This window comes from Misgurnus anguillicaudatus, chromosome 13 (assembly GCF_027580225.2).
Source record: "Misgurnus anguillicaudatus chromosome 13, ASM2758022v2, whole genome shotgun sequence".
Lineage (NCBI taxonomy): Eukaryota > Metazoa > Chordata > Actinopteri > Cypriniformes > Cobitidae > Misgurnus > Misgurnus anguillicaudatus.
This window is the reverse complement of record NC_073349.2, coordinates 30,768,154-30,785,530: the sequence shown is the minus strand read 5'-3', so window position 1 is coordinate 30,785,530 and position 17,377 is coordinate 30,768,154. Positions and strand designations below refer to the sequence as shown.

At 35.9% G+C, this 17,377-nt stretch overlaps 1 protein-coding gene across 1 annotated transcript; it reads right to left on the bottom strand.

The window, feature by feature from the left end:
- Positions 1 to 1,824: 1,824 nt before the first annotated feature.
- On the bottom strand, positions 1,825 to 16,499 carry podn (podocan). Its single transcript, XM_073875580.1, has 10 exons — positions 16,244 to 16,499; positions 14,079 to 14,460; positions 12,470 to 12,561; positions 11,730 to 11,796; positions 8,640 to 8,749; positions 8,406 to 8,562; positions 8,204 to 8,319; positions 7,455 to 8,112; positions 4,117 to 4,265; positions 1,825 to 3,205 (listed from the first exon to the last, which is right to left on the bottom strand). Exons 2-10 carry the CDS (start codon positions 14,355 to 14,357, stop codon positions 3,043 to 3,045), a joined length of 1,791 nt encoding a protein of 596 aa, XP_073731681.1. The 5' UTR covers positions 14,358 to 14,460; positions 16,244 to 16,499; the 3' UTR covers positions 1,825 to 3,042.
- Positions 16,500 to 17,377: the final 878 nt, after the last annotated feature.

Below are 17,377 nucleotides of genomic sequence, written 5' to 3'. Positions count from 1 at the left end.
TGCATGCTTTACAATGTTAATCATTTCAAAGTGCACTACCCTACATTGATTAGACATACTTCTTACATTTACACTTTTGTATTTGGCAGATGCAAGTGTCTTACAAGTGCTGTACATTTTTTCAGCATCAAACCCATGACCTTTTCATCTATCGCTCACATAATTCTCTACCAGCTATAGGAACCCTTCTCACACATTAGTGACAAACAGTTATCATTTACTAACATCAAACAACACACAAATGTTTCAGCGTTTAGCAGTGAGATGAAATAATGAGTCAAAACAAAGAAATTTTACTCATCATGATGACTGTATTACAAGTGGAAGATTAAGGGCATTGCATTGAGTGTTTTGTGCTCGGTGTACTTCATAGCAAGTGTTTGAATATTTATGCATACAGAGTAGATACTGTACATAAGATAAACTGTAAAAATAAGAGTAGTATGGTAGTATGCTTTTAGCCTGATAAACAACCAAAAGTGCAAAATTATGTTTTTTGTTTCCATCAGAACAACATCCGCTTTCAAAACATGTCAGAGAAAGCTTTGTGTGAGGATTACAGACTCGCAAGCTCAAATTTATGGTACAAAACAACAAATAAGAAAATTATAGCCTTGTGCTCAGTGTTTTTCTCTGCAGGATACATCCATCTGTATATCTGCGTTTGTTTTTATCACGACTTACTATTGACATTAATTTAATATAATTAAAATCTTCCTGGGAACTACTTGTTCTTTTAAAGCAGGCAGGGTGTTTAAAATAGGCATGTCTGATAATTAAGCACAATGATATTACGCAGTCCCCTGCTATTGAAAGTACCCAAGGGGACTATTTTCAGGTGCTGCGTAATATCATTGCACCTGCTGCAGCCATGTTAAGGCAGCAAAGTCCTTAATTATTACACCAGAATGAGAGTCATATAGCCATATCTGACAAGAAAATCACAACTTTTAATTTTCTGTCAGTCCACGATGTAACTACAGAAGAGTCGAGTTTTAAATTTACAAACTCTTTGGTTATTTTTGAGCGTGATGCTAATCTAATCAGATTCAATGGATTATGCTAAGCTATGCAAAAAAGTGGTACCGCTATACCCGGAGATCAGATGAATGGATTCCAAAATGGTAAAAAAAGAGTGTCCCTTTAAATGAGAGTTCAGTATAAGCATCAATCCATTTCGTGCCTTTTGAAGCCCAACGATAGCTTTGCACACCAGGGGCCTCATTTATAAAATGCTGCGCAAAAAACATCCCACACTTGATCCTGCGATCATCCAACAAAAATGCGCACGTGTGATCCACAAACCCAACGCACGCGCAGAAAACGCACGCACCCCCTCCAAATCCACAAACCGCAAACCAACTTGAACTTGTGCGCGCAGCCGAGCTGTTTCAGATCTCCGCCTTTAAACGATGCGTAATTAATGTCAGACATATAAAAGAGCGCTTGTCAATGTTTAAACCCAATTTCAAACAGCAAGAATGGCTTATATTTCCGAAAACCTGCAGCAATCAGACAAGCAAAAGTTCGTACGTCTGCTCAGACCCTGACGTGACACTAAGCACTTTTCCACCTCAAAGACAGTTTTTATAAATATGGACTTTGCAGTGGATTTTTGCCTACGCACACTTTACGATCAAATCTGTGCGTACACACGTTTTATAAATGAGCCCCCTGAAACCGCAGCCGCGCACAAGTTCAAGTTCATTTGCGATCCACAGATTCGAAAGGGGCACGCGCATCCTCTGCGCGTACGTTCGGCCCATGAATCACACGTACGCATTTCCGCTAAATGATCGCAAGATCAAATGCAGGATGGTTCCCACGCAGCATTTTACAAATGAATCCCCATATGTTGGATAGGTTGGTGTGAGGTGTTAAAATTACATACAAAACACAAGCAGGACCAATGGCATATAGCAGTGGCGGTCGGTGACTTCTTTTTTCGAGGGCGCTTGATGCGAACTTCGTCACAACATGTATAGCCCGTCATGTGTGTGGTTCCTTTTTACAAAATATGTGTTCTGCGCATTAAGTGATTCGGTGTGCATCACGTGTTTTGTCAAAACAAGCGCCCGCTGCAGACGTGTTCAAAGGGTTTATGATAAAAGAGACGCTCGCGTTTGCCAGATTCTCACATAATCTCATGTGTAATCAGAGTTTACTGTTAAGGGAGTGTCTTGCGTGTATTTTGTGAACATGAGCGTCTCTTTTATCATAAAGGGCTTTGACGAGTGTGCAGCAGGCACCCACCTTGGCAAAACACGTGATGCACATGGTTCACATGACGCAACAAACACATATTTTGAAAACGCAAGCAACACACGACACACATATTTTGAATTTGTCCTTCTCGGATGAGCAGTCACGAGCCGCCACAGGCGTATAGTGTCAATGTTTGGTGACCACTCATAGTCAACTTTTTAATGTTTAATACTTAGCAGATGGTGAGTAAATAATAATATATTTTTAATTTTGGATGAGCGCTTTTTATAAAGGGGAATAAATACACCAGAGCCTTTCTGTGGAGAAATATGATTTCATAAAGTCAACCATCTGTCAAAAATAAACAATTTTCTTCTGGTATCCTGCACCAAATATTTATATATCTGATAAACACTTCTGCTTAATATCTGTTTCACATTTATATAAAGACATTTTATTTCAAATGAAAAGATAAACAGCACGTTTCATGAAACATTTTCTCATGCATCAGATGTTGTGTAGTTTGGCTTTAGAGATGAAGACTCGAGTGGTTTAATAAAGCTATACTGTATGCAGTAGTTACATGCACACGCTTAAAGGACAGTTTACTCACAAATGAAATGTTTATATCAAATCTAGTTTCTGATAATGTATGGAAAAGAGCACTGATAATCTCATAAAAAAAGAAAGTCATATAAATTTTCATTATTTGAGTGAACTGTCTCTTTAAAGCAGCAACAACCAGCTTATAAACGCATTATTTTATGCTGGTTGTTGTTTTTAGGAAAACCATCAGGGCGTCAAACTTTTCCAGGTGCACGAGGAGATTTCACCCATTCAGAGATCCTCCTCCTCATTTTCGCCATCTGGTAAAACCTCTTCCTCCTCTTCCTGACCTCGATTAGGAGAAATATTGCCATGGCCGATGTCCAACACCTGAAGCTTGCTCAGGTGAGAAAAAGACTCTTCAGAAACTGAATGAACTGAGAGACGATTAAATCTGAGGAGAGAGAGAGAGAGAAATCCTTAATATAAAGATTCAATATTCATTGATATTCAGCTATAGTCAAACATCCTTTCATTTTAATCCAAGGTTTCTCCTCTACATTTCTCAGCCGAATGGTTTCTCAGAAAAGCTGATAGTTGAACCGTGATGCATTTTATGTTCTCTGCATGACCATTGAGGACAGGAAGCACTTCGGTCTGTACTCTTATAAATAGACCAACTAAATGGCTAAAAAGTTACAATGACATGGACACTAATGCTTCAGGCATGTCTATTAGGAAACTTTATTGAGTTCAAGATGTTCTCCACTTATTCACTTAAATGGCTACCTTTTAATTGACTAGCATGACTGCATTAAACATTGAATACTTTTTTATTTTTTGATAGAGAGGACAAATATAAAGTAAGACAATGCACTTGAATATTACTTGAACCCTCAAAGCATTTAATAAACCTGAGGTGTCCATCACGCTACAACACCAAACTTCTCACGCTACTGAAACTATTTTGAGAAATCCTGCTCGTCTTAAAATAAATTATGTTGTTCGCTCCATCATCTTCTGGCTCTGCTTCAATTTACAGCCTGAACATTACGACCTTATGATTTTGTAGAAAGTGTTATTAGGAGTTACAAAAGTGTAAGAGCTTGTGAATGAGCATTAAATGAGACCTGCTGATCTGGAGACCGTGAAGCAAAGACAGAAATATACATGTATGTTCTTACGACACCAATAATCATATGTGCACGTATATACATATGCAGGGCGGGGTTGTCTATGACAAATACAATAAGGCAGCTCAACGCTGTGTCTATTAAATAAACTTCTCACTGAACCTTTGTACTGTATGAAGATATGGACCTACTTTGTACAAACATAATAGCGAAAGTAGATGTAAAAAGTGACCTGAGGAAGATTCCTTTGATGTTGGGTGTATTGAGGAACGCCGTGGATGTGACTGTGCTGATTCGGTTGTTCTGCAGATGAAGATACTCCAGAGATTCAGGCAGATCGCTGGGAATGTGTGTCAACAGGTTTCCTGACAGATCCAGCGTCTGATACGCAAACACACAAACACTTCATATAAAATAAAAGCAATAAAACCAAACACTCACTTTTACATTTATGCATTTTATATATTTTTTTTAAATATTAAATGTTTACATTTTTATATTAAATATTTTATATATTATATTCAATTTATGGATTTTTATATGTAATATTTTTAATTATTTAATTTTTTATATAAAATATTTTATATGCTATATTCAATGCATTTTATATTAATTTTTTTATATTAAATATTTTAACATTTTTATGTTTCTATATTATTATTATCTTTATTGACAGACTTGAGGTCCAAATATAAAAAAACACATACAACATAAGCGTCCATAGTATATAAAAAGCATGCACAATATACAAATGTCCATAATATATAAAAAAGCACACAATGTACATTAAATGTATATTAAATATTTTAGATATTATATTTAATTGATGCTTTTTTATATTAATTTTTTATATTAAATATTTATATATTATATTCAATTTATGCATTTTTATATTAAATGTTTATATTTTTTTATTTTTTTTATTAAATATTTTATATATTATATTCAATTGATGGATTTTTATATGTAATATTTTTAATTATCTTATTTTTTATATTAAATATTTTATATGTTATATAAAATGCATTTTATATAAATTTTTTTATATTAAATATTTTTACATGTTTATGTTTCTATATTATTATTATTATTATTATCTTTATTGACAGACTCGAGGTCCAAATATAAAAAACACATACAACATACAAGCTTCCATAGTATATAAAAAGCACACACAATATACAAATGCCCATAATATATAAAAAAGCACACAATGTACATTAAATGTATATTAAATATTTTAGATATTATATTCAATTGATGCTTTTTTATATTAATTTTTTATATTAAATATTTAATATATTATATTCAATTTATGCATTTTTATATTAAATGTTTTTATTTTTTATATTTTTTATATTAAATATTTTATATATTATATTCAATTTATGGATTTTAATATGTAATATTTTTAATTATTTTATTTTTTATATTAAATATTTTATATGTTATATTCAATGCATTTTATATAAATTTTTTTATATTAAATGTTTTTACATGTTTATGTTTCTATATTATTATTATTATTATTATTATTATTATCTTTATTGACAGACTCAAGGTCCAAATATAAAAAACACATACAACAAACAAGCGTCCATAGTATATAAAAAGCACGCACAATATACAAATGTCCATAATATATAAAAAAGCACACAATGTACATTAAATATATATTAAATATTTTATATATTATATTCAATTGATGCTTTTTTATATTCATTTTTTATATTAAATATTTTATATATTCTATTCAATTTATGCCTTTTTATATTAAATGTTTTTATTTTTTATATTTTTATATTAAATATTTTATATATTATATTCAATTTATGCATTTTTTATATGTTTTATCTAGCAATATGCAGTGCATTCAAGCAGTGGCGGGCGGTGACTTCTTCTTCGAATGAGCACGATGCGAAACTTGTCAAATCATATAGTAAGCCCGTCATGTCACGTCAAAATATGTGTTCGGCACATTTGTAAATGTATGTGCTTCACACATCAAAATACGAGCCTGCTGCAGATTCTTCAAAGGGTTTTATGATAAAAGAGACGCTCGTGTTTGCCAGATATTAACTTAAATCATGTGTAATCAGAGTTTAGTGTTCAGATAGTGTCTAGCTTTTATCATAAACCCTTTTGACACGTGTGCAGTAGGCACGTGGTTTGACATGAAACATGATGCACATCAGTGGCGGTTCTAGACAAATTTCACTAGGGGGGCCAAGGAGGGGCCAGTGTTTTACCAGAGGGGCACATAAAAAAACGGCAAGAAATTATATTTAAAGATTATAAGGGGGGTTACAGGAATAAGTTTAAGACAGGACTAGGCCTTAGTTTAATTAGGAAATATAACTAGTTTTAACAAACATGCCTTACTAAATACATTACTTGTGTGCATTTTGAAGCAAAACAAAGGGCACTGATGTATTTTAAAATATGGCATTGCAAGTTGTTTTCAGTTTGGACAGCTCTTACATTTATTTTAGTCTAGGACTAGTCTAATCCCTTTCCGGGAAACTGACCCATAAACTTTATCTTACTTTACAATCATATAAATCTTTATTTAATACAAGAGTGAGTGCAGGTGCAAAAGGGGAGCTTGGCTCTTTTCTAAAGCCCCACAACCGAAAATCATGCGAGCTTACTCAATAAACTTTATGAAATGCAAACTTTTATAAAGACAAACGTTTGTTGTAGTTTACATATAAACACACTTTGCTAGACAGTTAGGGACCACAATCTAATCAGCATTCAAAATAATATTTATTTTAAATTGTAAACATTTTTATATGACACATTTAATTATATTCCTCCAATTTTATGCACGTATATGTAAGAGCATAATTACAGCGCTTTTTACAATGTGTAAACTTTAGAAATTTAGCGAGATGTTGGTTTTGCCGGTTGTTGATGAGTAACAGCTGTGAATGATCACAACCCGCTTAAGCAGCCACGTCACAGGAGAACAAGTGAACAGTGTCCCAATGTCAAGTGAGCTAGAGTCCTTACCAGTGACCAAACCTGCATACACATTCACAACATCGGAAAATTGAGAACGAATTGAGACACTCGCTGAGCAGCACCCAGCACCCGCAGCCAGCTACAGTGGTTGGGTGCGCCGCTCTAATTTGCCCGTTTAGAACGTTATGCGTCGGATTAGTTCCGCTTTTGGCGCTCGCGTGTAAAATCAAAATAAATGTATACTTTTTTTATTTGGTCAGCACGGGGTGGCCACAGGGGTGGCCAGGGACTTGTCTACAGAGGCACGGGCCACCCTTGGCCTCCGTATAGAACCGCCACTGATGCACATAGGTTCACATGAGGCACCAAACACATATTTTGACATGAAGAACCACACATGACACATATTTTGAATATGCGCCCCTCGGAAGATAAGTCACCAGCTGCCACTGCATTTAAGATATACATTAAGTCAATGCTCAACCAAGTTTGATTCATTCTGTGTTTTCAGTTTTTTCTCTAACTACGACAGAATCTGCCAAAGCTGAAGTGAAATTTAACAAACCAGTAAACCCTCAGAATATAAACCTTAGGTGGACTCACCGTGAGCCCGCTCAGCTCCTGCCAAGCTCCCTGATAGAAGGAGTTGAGCTTCAGTTGATTATTGCTCAGATAAAGCTCCTTCAGTTTGCTCATACCCAACAGCGACCCCTCAGGTATCTCCGTCATTTGGTTGTCCTTCGCCTTTAGAATCAGAAGACTCTTGGGAAGTCCCATAGGAAGCATTTGCAGCTTGTTCCCGGACAGATCCAACGTCTCCAGAATCCTGAGCTTCCTGAAGGCTTCTCTGTGCAGTTTGTCGCTGGTGATGCGGTTGTAACTGAGGTTGAGCTCCGTGAGGGTGTAAAGCATGATCAGATCGTTGCGTCCGATCTCGCCGATGTGGTTGTGAAGCAGCATGAGTGTCTTGGCGCGACGGGGAAGGCCGCGGGGAACTCGCTCTAGGAGGTTGTTGTACATGTGAACGGTGTGCAGACGTTTGAGGCCCTGAAAGGCCGCAGGATGGATGAACCGAGACCGGAGCTTGTTGTTGTGGAGAAGGAGGTATTCCAGGTTTCGGATGGGCGTCAGAGCGTTGGAGCCGATGCCCTGGATCGAATTCTTCTCCAGGTGAAGCAGGATGAGATTTCGAGGGAGTCCGAGGGGAATCGCGGTCAGGTTGTTGTTGGACAACTCCAGATACTCCAGCCTGTTCAAATGGCTGATGAGAGAGAGAATTCATCAATTACAGCTCGTTTGTCACAGAAATATAAACAAGAGAGATGAGCGGTTTCATGTTTTCCTCGATTAACCTGAATGTCTCGTTGTCTATGCCATCATTACTCAAGAAGTTGTTTTGCAGGTAGAGCTCTCGCAGATGAATCAAATGATCAAACGCACCTGCGGGAATCTTCTCTAACTTGTTATTCTAAAGCATAACAAACAGATACACAAAAACAAAGATTTAATGAATGTCTGTATTGTTTTCTGAAAACCTTTATTCTGTGATCATACCTTCAGGTGTAAGCGGTAGATGGCTTTGGGCAGATCCTGTGGAACGTACCGGAGAAAATTACTGGACATAATGAGGATTTCGAGGCTGTTTGATCCATTAAACATGTTCTCCGGTAGACCGGCGTCTGTTAACTTGTTGTTATGGAGGTAAACTGACCTAAAAATCCAAAGGTCTGATTGAGACACTTAATCACAGGACGCATTATAATGCATGTAAATAAAGACGATGCTTACTTGAGAGCAGGTTTATGGCCGAATGTGTTGGGGTAGATCTTAGTCAGATGGTTAGCAGCAAAGTCAGCACTGACCAGAGAGGGGGGCAATTGCCTCGGGGCAGCTGTGAGCTGTTGAACAAATGATACATTTCAATAGATTCAAACATTTATTCAGACTGTGTTATTTAAATCATTTATTATGGTTTTTGCAGTATTTTTGGATCAAATCTTCTGGATATTTTGTTCACTTTACTACGCTGAAAAAAATTATTAATTGAATTTAATCAATTTTTTTAAGGTAAGTGGTTGCAATCAATTTATTTAAGCTACATTTAAACAAAAAAGATGGGTAAAGTAAAATAAAATATAAAACTTTTGTTTAAATGTAGCTTAAATAAATTGATTGCAACCACTTACCTTAAAAAATTGATTACATTCAATGAATCATTTTTTTCAGTGTATACCTTCATTCAACAGGTTCTTTAGAGTATAAAAAGTTATGAAAGAAATCATTATTTTGAGGAACCAAAAATGTTTTTTCTATAGCATCACTATGAAGAATCTTTCAAAGCGATACTGGAGCCAAATATCAAAATAAGCCCATGATTTACAAACAGACATGGATCAGGGAACAAATTCTGACTTTGAAGCCCAAAAAAGTGCATTGCCAAGATGGCATCGTTACCAGAAGCTAGTTATTACGGTTTATAAAGTTTTAAATATGTTTTTTTTTACAAAATCACATTGATTACCCGCAGAAGACCTTTATTAACCCATTGGAGCCACGTGTATTACCTCTGTGAGGAATTAATTAACTTTTTGGGGGTTGTTTAGAAGTTGTTTAGAAGTTCAGAAGTTGTTCCCTGATCCCTGTTTTCTACCATTATAAAGCTTGGAAGAGCACAGACATGTACTAAAATAACTCCAAATGTGTTTCTCTGAAAGATGATGGACATGTGTATCTCGAATTGCTTGAGCGTGAGTACATCATGGGGTAATTTTGATATTTTGCTGGAGTATCACTTTTAGAGTTACATTCTGTATCTTTTGAAATCACCATCTCTGTTTGAAACTTAAAATTGCAGGTTACTTTATGTACTTTTCTTTTTCTGGGTTGAAGTCAAATGACGTCAAATTGACGTTACCCATTGGCTCAAAATATAAATCGTTGTTATCAGATTACTATTGTGAATCTTGGTAAGGAAAAGGGACTGATTGTTATGTACTTGCTCAGTAACTAATTTTTGACCTAAACAGCTGAAAAAAGCCCAAGCAGCACAAAGGGAAACAATTGCACAACATTATTGGCAAAGATGATTTGGCACAATTCCAATTTTTGTGTCCAACAGGGATGCTTACAAAATGGCAAGTACAATTCACAAAACGTCTATATCCTCAAAGTTTTAATGTTATTTAATGACTGGAACAAGTTGTGACAGAGCTGTTTTAGCTGTTATGTGTTCAAAAAGAAAGTTAATCTCCATTCAGGGTCCCTGCAGTGCTGAAGTATGTGTTGTTCCTTCACTTTGACATTTACTCTCTGAGATGCTATCAAGACCTCCAGCTTTTCTCCTGGGATTGAAGAGGATTGCTGAAAGAGCAAATGGACATTGTCTTTCGGCAAAATGGCACAAATTAAAAAAACGAAAACAAGTGTTTCGATCTGTAATGGGGTTGCAAGGTAATTGGTGATATCAGTCATAAACAGGCATTAAAGCATTGCATTAGCAACACAAAGATTGTGAGTTTGATTTTTCAGGTAACACACATACTGATGAACAAATATGCACTAAGAAAACACGGAAAAGTCACTTTGGGTAAAGCTTCTGCCAAACTCATAAATAAAAATTAACCGTAGTTAATTGACAGGCAGATAACTCTATGGCCCCTTAAAACCTAAACTTTCCGGCTAGACGGTAGCATTAACCAGAACAGTGTCAGGGGATAAAGTCGTCGAAGATCTAGTGGGATCTTTCTCTTCCTGTTATTTTTTTTCAAGTCCATCAGCTACAAATCCGTGCACAGTGAAAACAGCTGGATGTTGGCCGGGCCACTTCGGTGTCATGGCCTGGCACACCCACGAATGGGCGATTACAAAAATCTGGCCTGGTACATCCAGAGATCAGCGCATGAGTGCATGCATGTTTAAGCCTGTTGCACTGTGTCTCTGTTACCAGCTGCCAAAAGAACAGTCAAAACCATCCCTTAAACAGCCCGTGATACCCATGTACACAACAAACATGTTTTAAACACACAAAGTTATAGCAGCCAGAAAAACTAACAAGAGTCAGGAATCTAACTTAAACAAACACAAATCACCATAATGGTGATTTTAAATTAATCAGTCATCATCTAAATCTAAGTTAAGAAAATTAGTCTACAACTAAGATGCATTTTTATGTTTAAGCAGAGATGGTGATTTAAAGGATAAAGTCACAGATTACCGTAACACTGTGTAGTGTGGACCTATATAAACACTGAGCTGTGTTAATGTTGCTGTGTATAGTGCACTATTTGAAGATACAGTCATCCTTAGTGGAATTCACAACCAAAATAGACATTATCAAGTGCAGTTGTTCAATCCCATGATGCACTGGAAAAATAAATGTAAGATGCAATGTCTGGCTGCTCCTCATCCACTGTGAGGCTCGAATGAGTTGGCAGTTATGCAGCAATGACCATGACACCCAGCCAAGTTGGCTCACGATACCGGGACACAAACGCTTGTCTCATGTCTAACAAAAACACTGGACTGTGTTTTTAATCAGACAGCTTTAAACAAACCTGGGTATTCAATGAACAAATGCATTCATGGCAAAACCAAAACTTTTTTACTTGTCAAAACACAACAGATTTCATGTTTTGCAACTAATAAAGACTTTGCGATTTGCTTGCAAACACTTTAAATTAAAATCACACGGCACGTCAAGTATTCACAAGCGGAGGATTGTCTGATAGATCAGCATTGCAAATGAGACATGTTTGTTCATTGGAAATGCAAAAACTTCAAACATGACAGTCTGCTGATTATTATTGAGACTGCTGCACAGACAGATCCGACTGTAATTACACACAAGAGAAGATAGGACAAGAAACATTCATGACTTACCTTATTATTTGCCAAGTATAAATAACTCAACCTTTCCAGAATATGAAACGCTTCATCGTCAAGACCTGAACCACACACGCACAAACACACACAAATATTAAGATACACAAAATGTACTTTTTAAAAGAATTAACATCAATAGACAGTACCGCTCAAAAGATATATATTATAAAAGCTTGTGTTTATGAACAGAACACTAAATATGTTATAGGGGTCATATATCATATAATTTCAACAAACCACCATTATGGTGATCAGTGTTTGCATTTATCAGCTTATTTGCGTTTAACCCTAAAAACAGCATTTTTTCTCGCACCTACAAAGTGTCAATTTTATTATGCTATAATTAATGATCTAAGTTCACACTTAAAAAATATTTCCTGTAAATTTACCCTCATCTTGTTAATGATTCCATTTACCTGTAATAATATCATTTTCCATAAAAACACAATGTGACATGAAGGAGAATCTTTATGGATCAGCTGTTTATTTTAAGTCATGTAAAGCAATACTGCAACTGTTCCTTTAAACAAAAAGTTAATATTTCTGTCGATGAAACAGATTTTTTTCCACTTTAAACAGCCATGTTGACCACACATGCAGGAAACAGATGAGTTCATTTACTGGCAAAGACTTATAGTGACCCTCCTTTATTCTCTCTCTCTCTCTCTCTCTCTCTCTCTCTCTCTCTCTCTCTCTCTCTCTCTCTCTCTCTCTCTCTCTCTCTTTCATCTGTAGCTTGTGTTGTGAGGCGATTGTTCTGCAGATTCAGGGTCTCCAGCTGCTGTAGATGTGATAGATGTTCCAATGTGACCTCAGCGATTTGGTTATTCTGAGATACATCGACAAACTTCTTTACATTTTTTTCCATTATGCAGATTCATAAAAAATATATAAGGAATATCTGTTCCCAGTAATAAAAGGGCTGTCATGGTTTACTCACCGTCACGTCTTTCCAAACCCATTGGATTTTCTTTCTTCTGTGGAACACAAAATGAGAAATTCAGCAGAATGTCCTTGATGATTTTTCTTTGCATTGAAAGGGAATTAAGAGCGACAATTCCAAGCTCCAAAAGAATTTGAAATCTTCTGAAGTAAAAAGTCCTGCTTTAAAATCATATATTCACACGTATGACAACTAAACTTATCACATTTAGCATAAAAGATGGCAAAATTATTTCCAGCACCGTATTGGATAAAGACAAATACGACAAATACGAGATTTTTACAATTTCATGTATTTGACACTTTTATCCAAAGGGACTGTAAAAATTATGGTCAACTTTACGTAAAAAATTAAGGAAACCGGTTGCGTCAAATAAAAAACAAGTAAGCAATTTCCATACTGTTACATATCCCCTGGTACATAAGGTTGCTGTGATGTATGTTGTTGCATATGTTTACCAGAGAGGATACATAACAGTATGGAAATTGCATAATTAATTTTTAATTTAACGCAACGAGTTTCCTAAATTTTATAAAGTCAACCAATCATTTTTATATTGTATGATGCATTAAGTCTATTTATACCACGGGTGTGTTGAATGCTGTATTCTGATTGGTTGAGAAATGTTCCACGGGTATGCATTATTTTTTGATAACCGCACACCTAACTTGTCAAATGTTTTAAAAATAGGCACCAGAGCAATGTTTGTGGTAACCGTGGTATAAGCGATGACTCCGGTCCTTTGAATTATTTGAAAATAATGCACACCGCTTTGCGTCATGCCGTATTACCACCTTGGGTGTGCATTATTTTCTTATAATTCAATGGTTCATCTTCAATTATTCCTTACACGTTTATCAGTATGTGCTCCCTGGCAATTAAGTCTATCAACGCTTAAAGGTGTAGCGGAGGATTTTCTCGAATTATAGAAAAGAACCACATTCTGCACTTTTTAAAAATATGCAATTGGACAACACTCCTGATTGACAACTAGGAGGACCAATAGTCTTGATGATCCACCCGGAAAAAGAAAATCCTCCGCAATACCTTTAACCAACTGAGTTACAGAATATAAAAACAGATTAATAACCTCACTTCTGGTCGGTTCCTCAAACAACTTCAGAAGACATTGCACATGAGTCATAGACAGCTTTTATAATGCTTTTAAGGTGTTTTTTTTTTTTTGTATTTTAGGAGCTCAACGGCATCGGTCTTATTGGCTATTACTATATAAGAATAATACGTAAACACACATTTTAACATCTCCATTTGTGTTCCACAGAAGTCACACGGGGTTTGGAATGACATCATGACATGTTTCTAAATATAAAGAAGAAACATTTTAGACACTTCTAATGTCCTCACAAAAGTCAATATTTGCTTTTTTTCCTGATCGGACACACCTGCAGAGAGAGCTGTCTTGTGTACTCCGATAACTCTTCTGGGAATTCTGTCAAACTGACTCCATTACAATCCACCGATCCCTCCACCGTGCAGCTGCACTTTTCCGGACAAGATATTTTATCTTCCACATTCTTCTCCTCTCCGGTTGAGTCGTCTCCTCCGTCTAATTCCATGTCATTCTCCGTCGGGTGAAACTCAAGGTCCATTTCTCCCTGACATTGCACAAGCGTGGAGCCCAACAGAACCACAAACGCCAACTCCAACAACCGATGACCCATCGCTTCTGGGCCTGAATGCTTTCACTTGAGCCAAACAAAGTCCAGATCTTCCCTCCCAGCTCTGGATTTCTGTCAAAACAGTCCAGCCAGAACCTACTGAAATCTGAAAAGAAACCTTAGTAATTTAACATGATTAAATCTGAAGGGTTGTCAAAACATTGCAAAAATATTTTACTTAATAAGTAGTAATGTTTTGCGTCCTTGTACAAATATTTAAGCATTATTAAAACAATTTCTATCTTTTAGTAAAAACAAAAATTAAGGGATCATATTAAGGTCGTGTAGGAATGAAATCAATATTAATAAATTAATATTTAGACAAATTAACAAAACAGAAATATGTACAATAATGATATTTATGTGAATTGCTAAACATATACATGATTAACTGTTAAACTGACATGAGGTTTTGTGAGTATATTTCTGTTTTAACTCCCATTTGATTTTTTTCTTGTAAAAGTGTTGGACTGAATTCAGAACAGATGGCGACTATTTACAGACAACAGCATTTATTGCTCAGCATGCAATGATGTACTTTATTACATCGCAGTAAGTAAACACGGATCTTGATTTATTACATAAATGATTTATCATCAGTAAAACACTTTTAATCTCCTGATCTGAGAGCAGTTTGGATGGGATATGAACAGGCAATCGATATCCAACAGGTGTCTTATAAAACTGTTTGGTTTTCAGATAGTGAAATGCTGAAATGAAGATCCTTCAAAGGATTTACAGATTTAAGTTTTAAAATAATTGTCTCAATATCGTCAGTGTGACCATAACTGGATGTATTCCTGGATCAACATCTTTTGTCCTGGATAAACATTCCAGTCAAAGACACAACGTCCCAACCCTATCAGTCAACTAACCCTTAAAATCATGGAAAAATGATAAGAATGTTGGTAAAGCCCCAACGCCAACATAAACTTGAACTCATGTTAGTTGCTTTCTACAAAAGGTCAGATTTTCTCTTCAAAGCGTTCACAAATCTTCAGGGTTAGATGGATCATGATGGTTTAATAAATGTCTGGTGCCTACACCGACTCTTATGAAGTTTACATTCATTTAGCATCTTTCACTTATTTTTGACAAGCCTTTACATGTTTAATGAAAAATTGTGTTTTACCTAAAAATGAAAAATGGCATAAAATACTTTTTGTAGTTCATTGTAAATGTTTTGGGTAGTTTAGCAAAATCTGCAAAGATTACTCTTTTTTAACCTAGCGTTGGGTCAAAAAGGGACAAACTCAACCTGTTGGATTTGCTTCAACTCAAAATATTGGGTTGTTTTATCCCATTGTTGGGTCAAATATAAAACATTTTTAGGTTAATTTAACCCAACGGGTTGGGTTCGTCCAACCAAAGAAAAACAGCATTTTTTAGAGTGTATGTAATCCTTTGGAACTAGGTTTCATTTGTTAACTATTAGTTAACATGATATAACTATTAGCTACATTTTTACAGACTAAAAATATTCATGAATATATTTCTCAATGTTTTATCACTCAACTGTTAATAAATGAGATCTTATTGTACTGTAAATGTAACTCTTAATAAAATGGTCATATTAAAGTACAGCTAGCATACTGTATATTCTTAAACAAAACCAGATACATGCACACATGCTCTGTTTTAAGTTTGCTATACATCTTATGTAACAAAAACTGTAACGTAAGCCCATCCACATCCCAAATACTAGTAAACACAGTGTACCATGAAACTGCATACACAAGTTATGAGATAAGGACGCCACACCTGCTAAACATCATGACATTAAACACATCTGGAGGAAATTCCCATGTTCTGAAATAGCGAAATGGTTCGTAAGGAAAAACACGAGCCTCCAGAGATCGTGATGAAACTATAAACTATAGATTCCATACCTCGATGCCCTCTGAAGGATCCCGACACACAACTTTCAGGGTCTAAAGCCTCCTAAAAAAGCCCATTCCCATCACAAGAGCTGCCGTTCTGGAGCGAGACGATCACCCGTGGTACCTTCCAGATGTCTGAAGAGCGCGAGGGTGGGAGAGAATGACAGGAAAGAGGAAAGGGGGTAATAAGTGCCGTGGCCAAAACTCTAATTCTCACTTTGGACCTTTTCGAAAACAAGCTTTCCATTATTGTAGTGGAAATATCAAGCCGTAGATTTCAGCTTCTGGGAAACATCAGTCTGAAGCGAAGCTGTATGGGGGAAACGTGTGAGAATGTTCTCACTTTAGTCTTTAAAAATTTTTAAAGTTATGCTTCATGTTAGGAAACAAATAGGTCAACCCAGTAAAACATGTGGTTTGAATTTCACTTTAAACTGCATCAGTTATCTTAAGAGTGAGAATCTGCCTATTTCAGATGCATGCCGTCTACATCCAATAGTAAAGCTTTAGTGTCTAAATCTCAGTAAAAAAGAAAAACATTAAATAGCATTCACAAACATAACCTTTGGTAAGTAGGACACTAAACAAAAACAAACATCTAGCAGGACCTGACAACAGAATTGAATTAGATGAATACAGTAGTTGACTGAGGACTGTCCTACTGGAGGTATACGGCTGAAGGTCAGCTTTATCTTTGAGATCAACATCATGGGTCCTAATGATAATGCTTCTTTTTCAAACCTTATGCTTGTACAGTACACTGTCATTAAAGTTAAAACGAGTCTATGGGGGCTTGGGGGGGCATTGCCCTCCCAGATTTTCCCTTTTCCCCAAAACTGTCCAGCCAACCATAAAAATATGAAGTGTCTCTTAACACAAATAGCAGCCCTTGTTGGCAAATGGTATTTATAATAGCTCCTGCCCACCAATGTCTGGTTGGCCTACACAAAGCCTCAAGGTCTCTTCACCCATATTTAATTAAAGGAAAAGTATTACTGGTCTCTATGACGGTAACTTAAAGAAAATGCATCTTTAAAATACAGAAAAAATGCACTTTACTATTACATAAAAGTACAATAACACAACACATATTAATACTATTCTGTTTATAGTAAAACATCCCCAAAATAGCCCCTAATCCTT

What these genes read in the sequence shown, in the direction of transcription:
- podn (XM_073875580.1), bottom strand. Translation starts at nt 14,357, where the DNA reads ATGGGTCATCGGTTGTTGGAGTTGGCGTTTGTGGTTCTGTTGGGCTCC. An exon ending in CAAGACAGCTCTCTCTGCAG is followed by an intron (nt 12,562 to 14,078) that starts GTGTGTCCGATC and finishes GATGTATCTCAG; the next exon opens with AATAACCAAATCGCTGAGGT. An exon ending in ATCAAAGGAATCTTCCTCAG is followed by an intron (nt 3,206 to 4,116) that starts GTCACTTTTTAC and finishes CTCTCTCCTCAG; the next exon opens with ATTTAATCGTCTCTCAGTTC.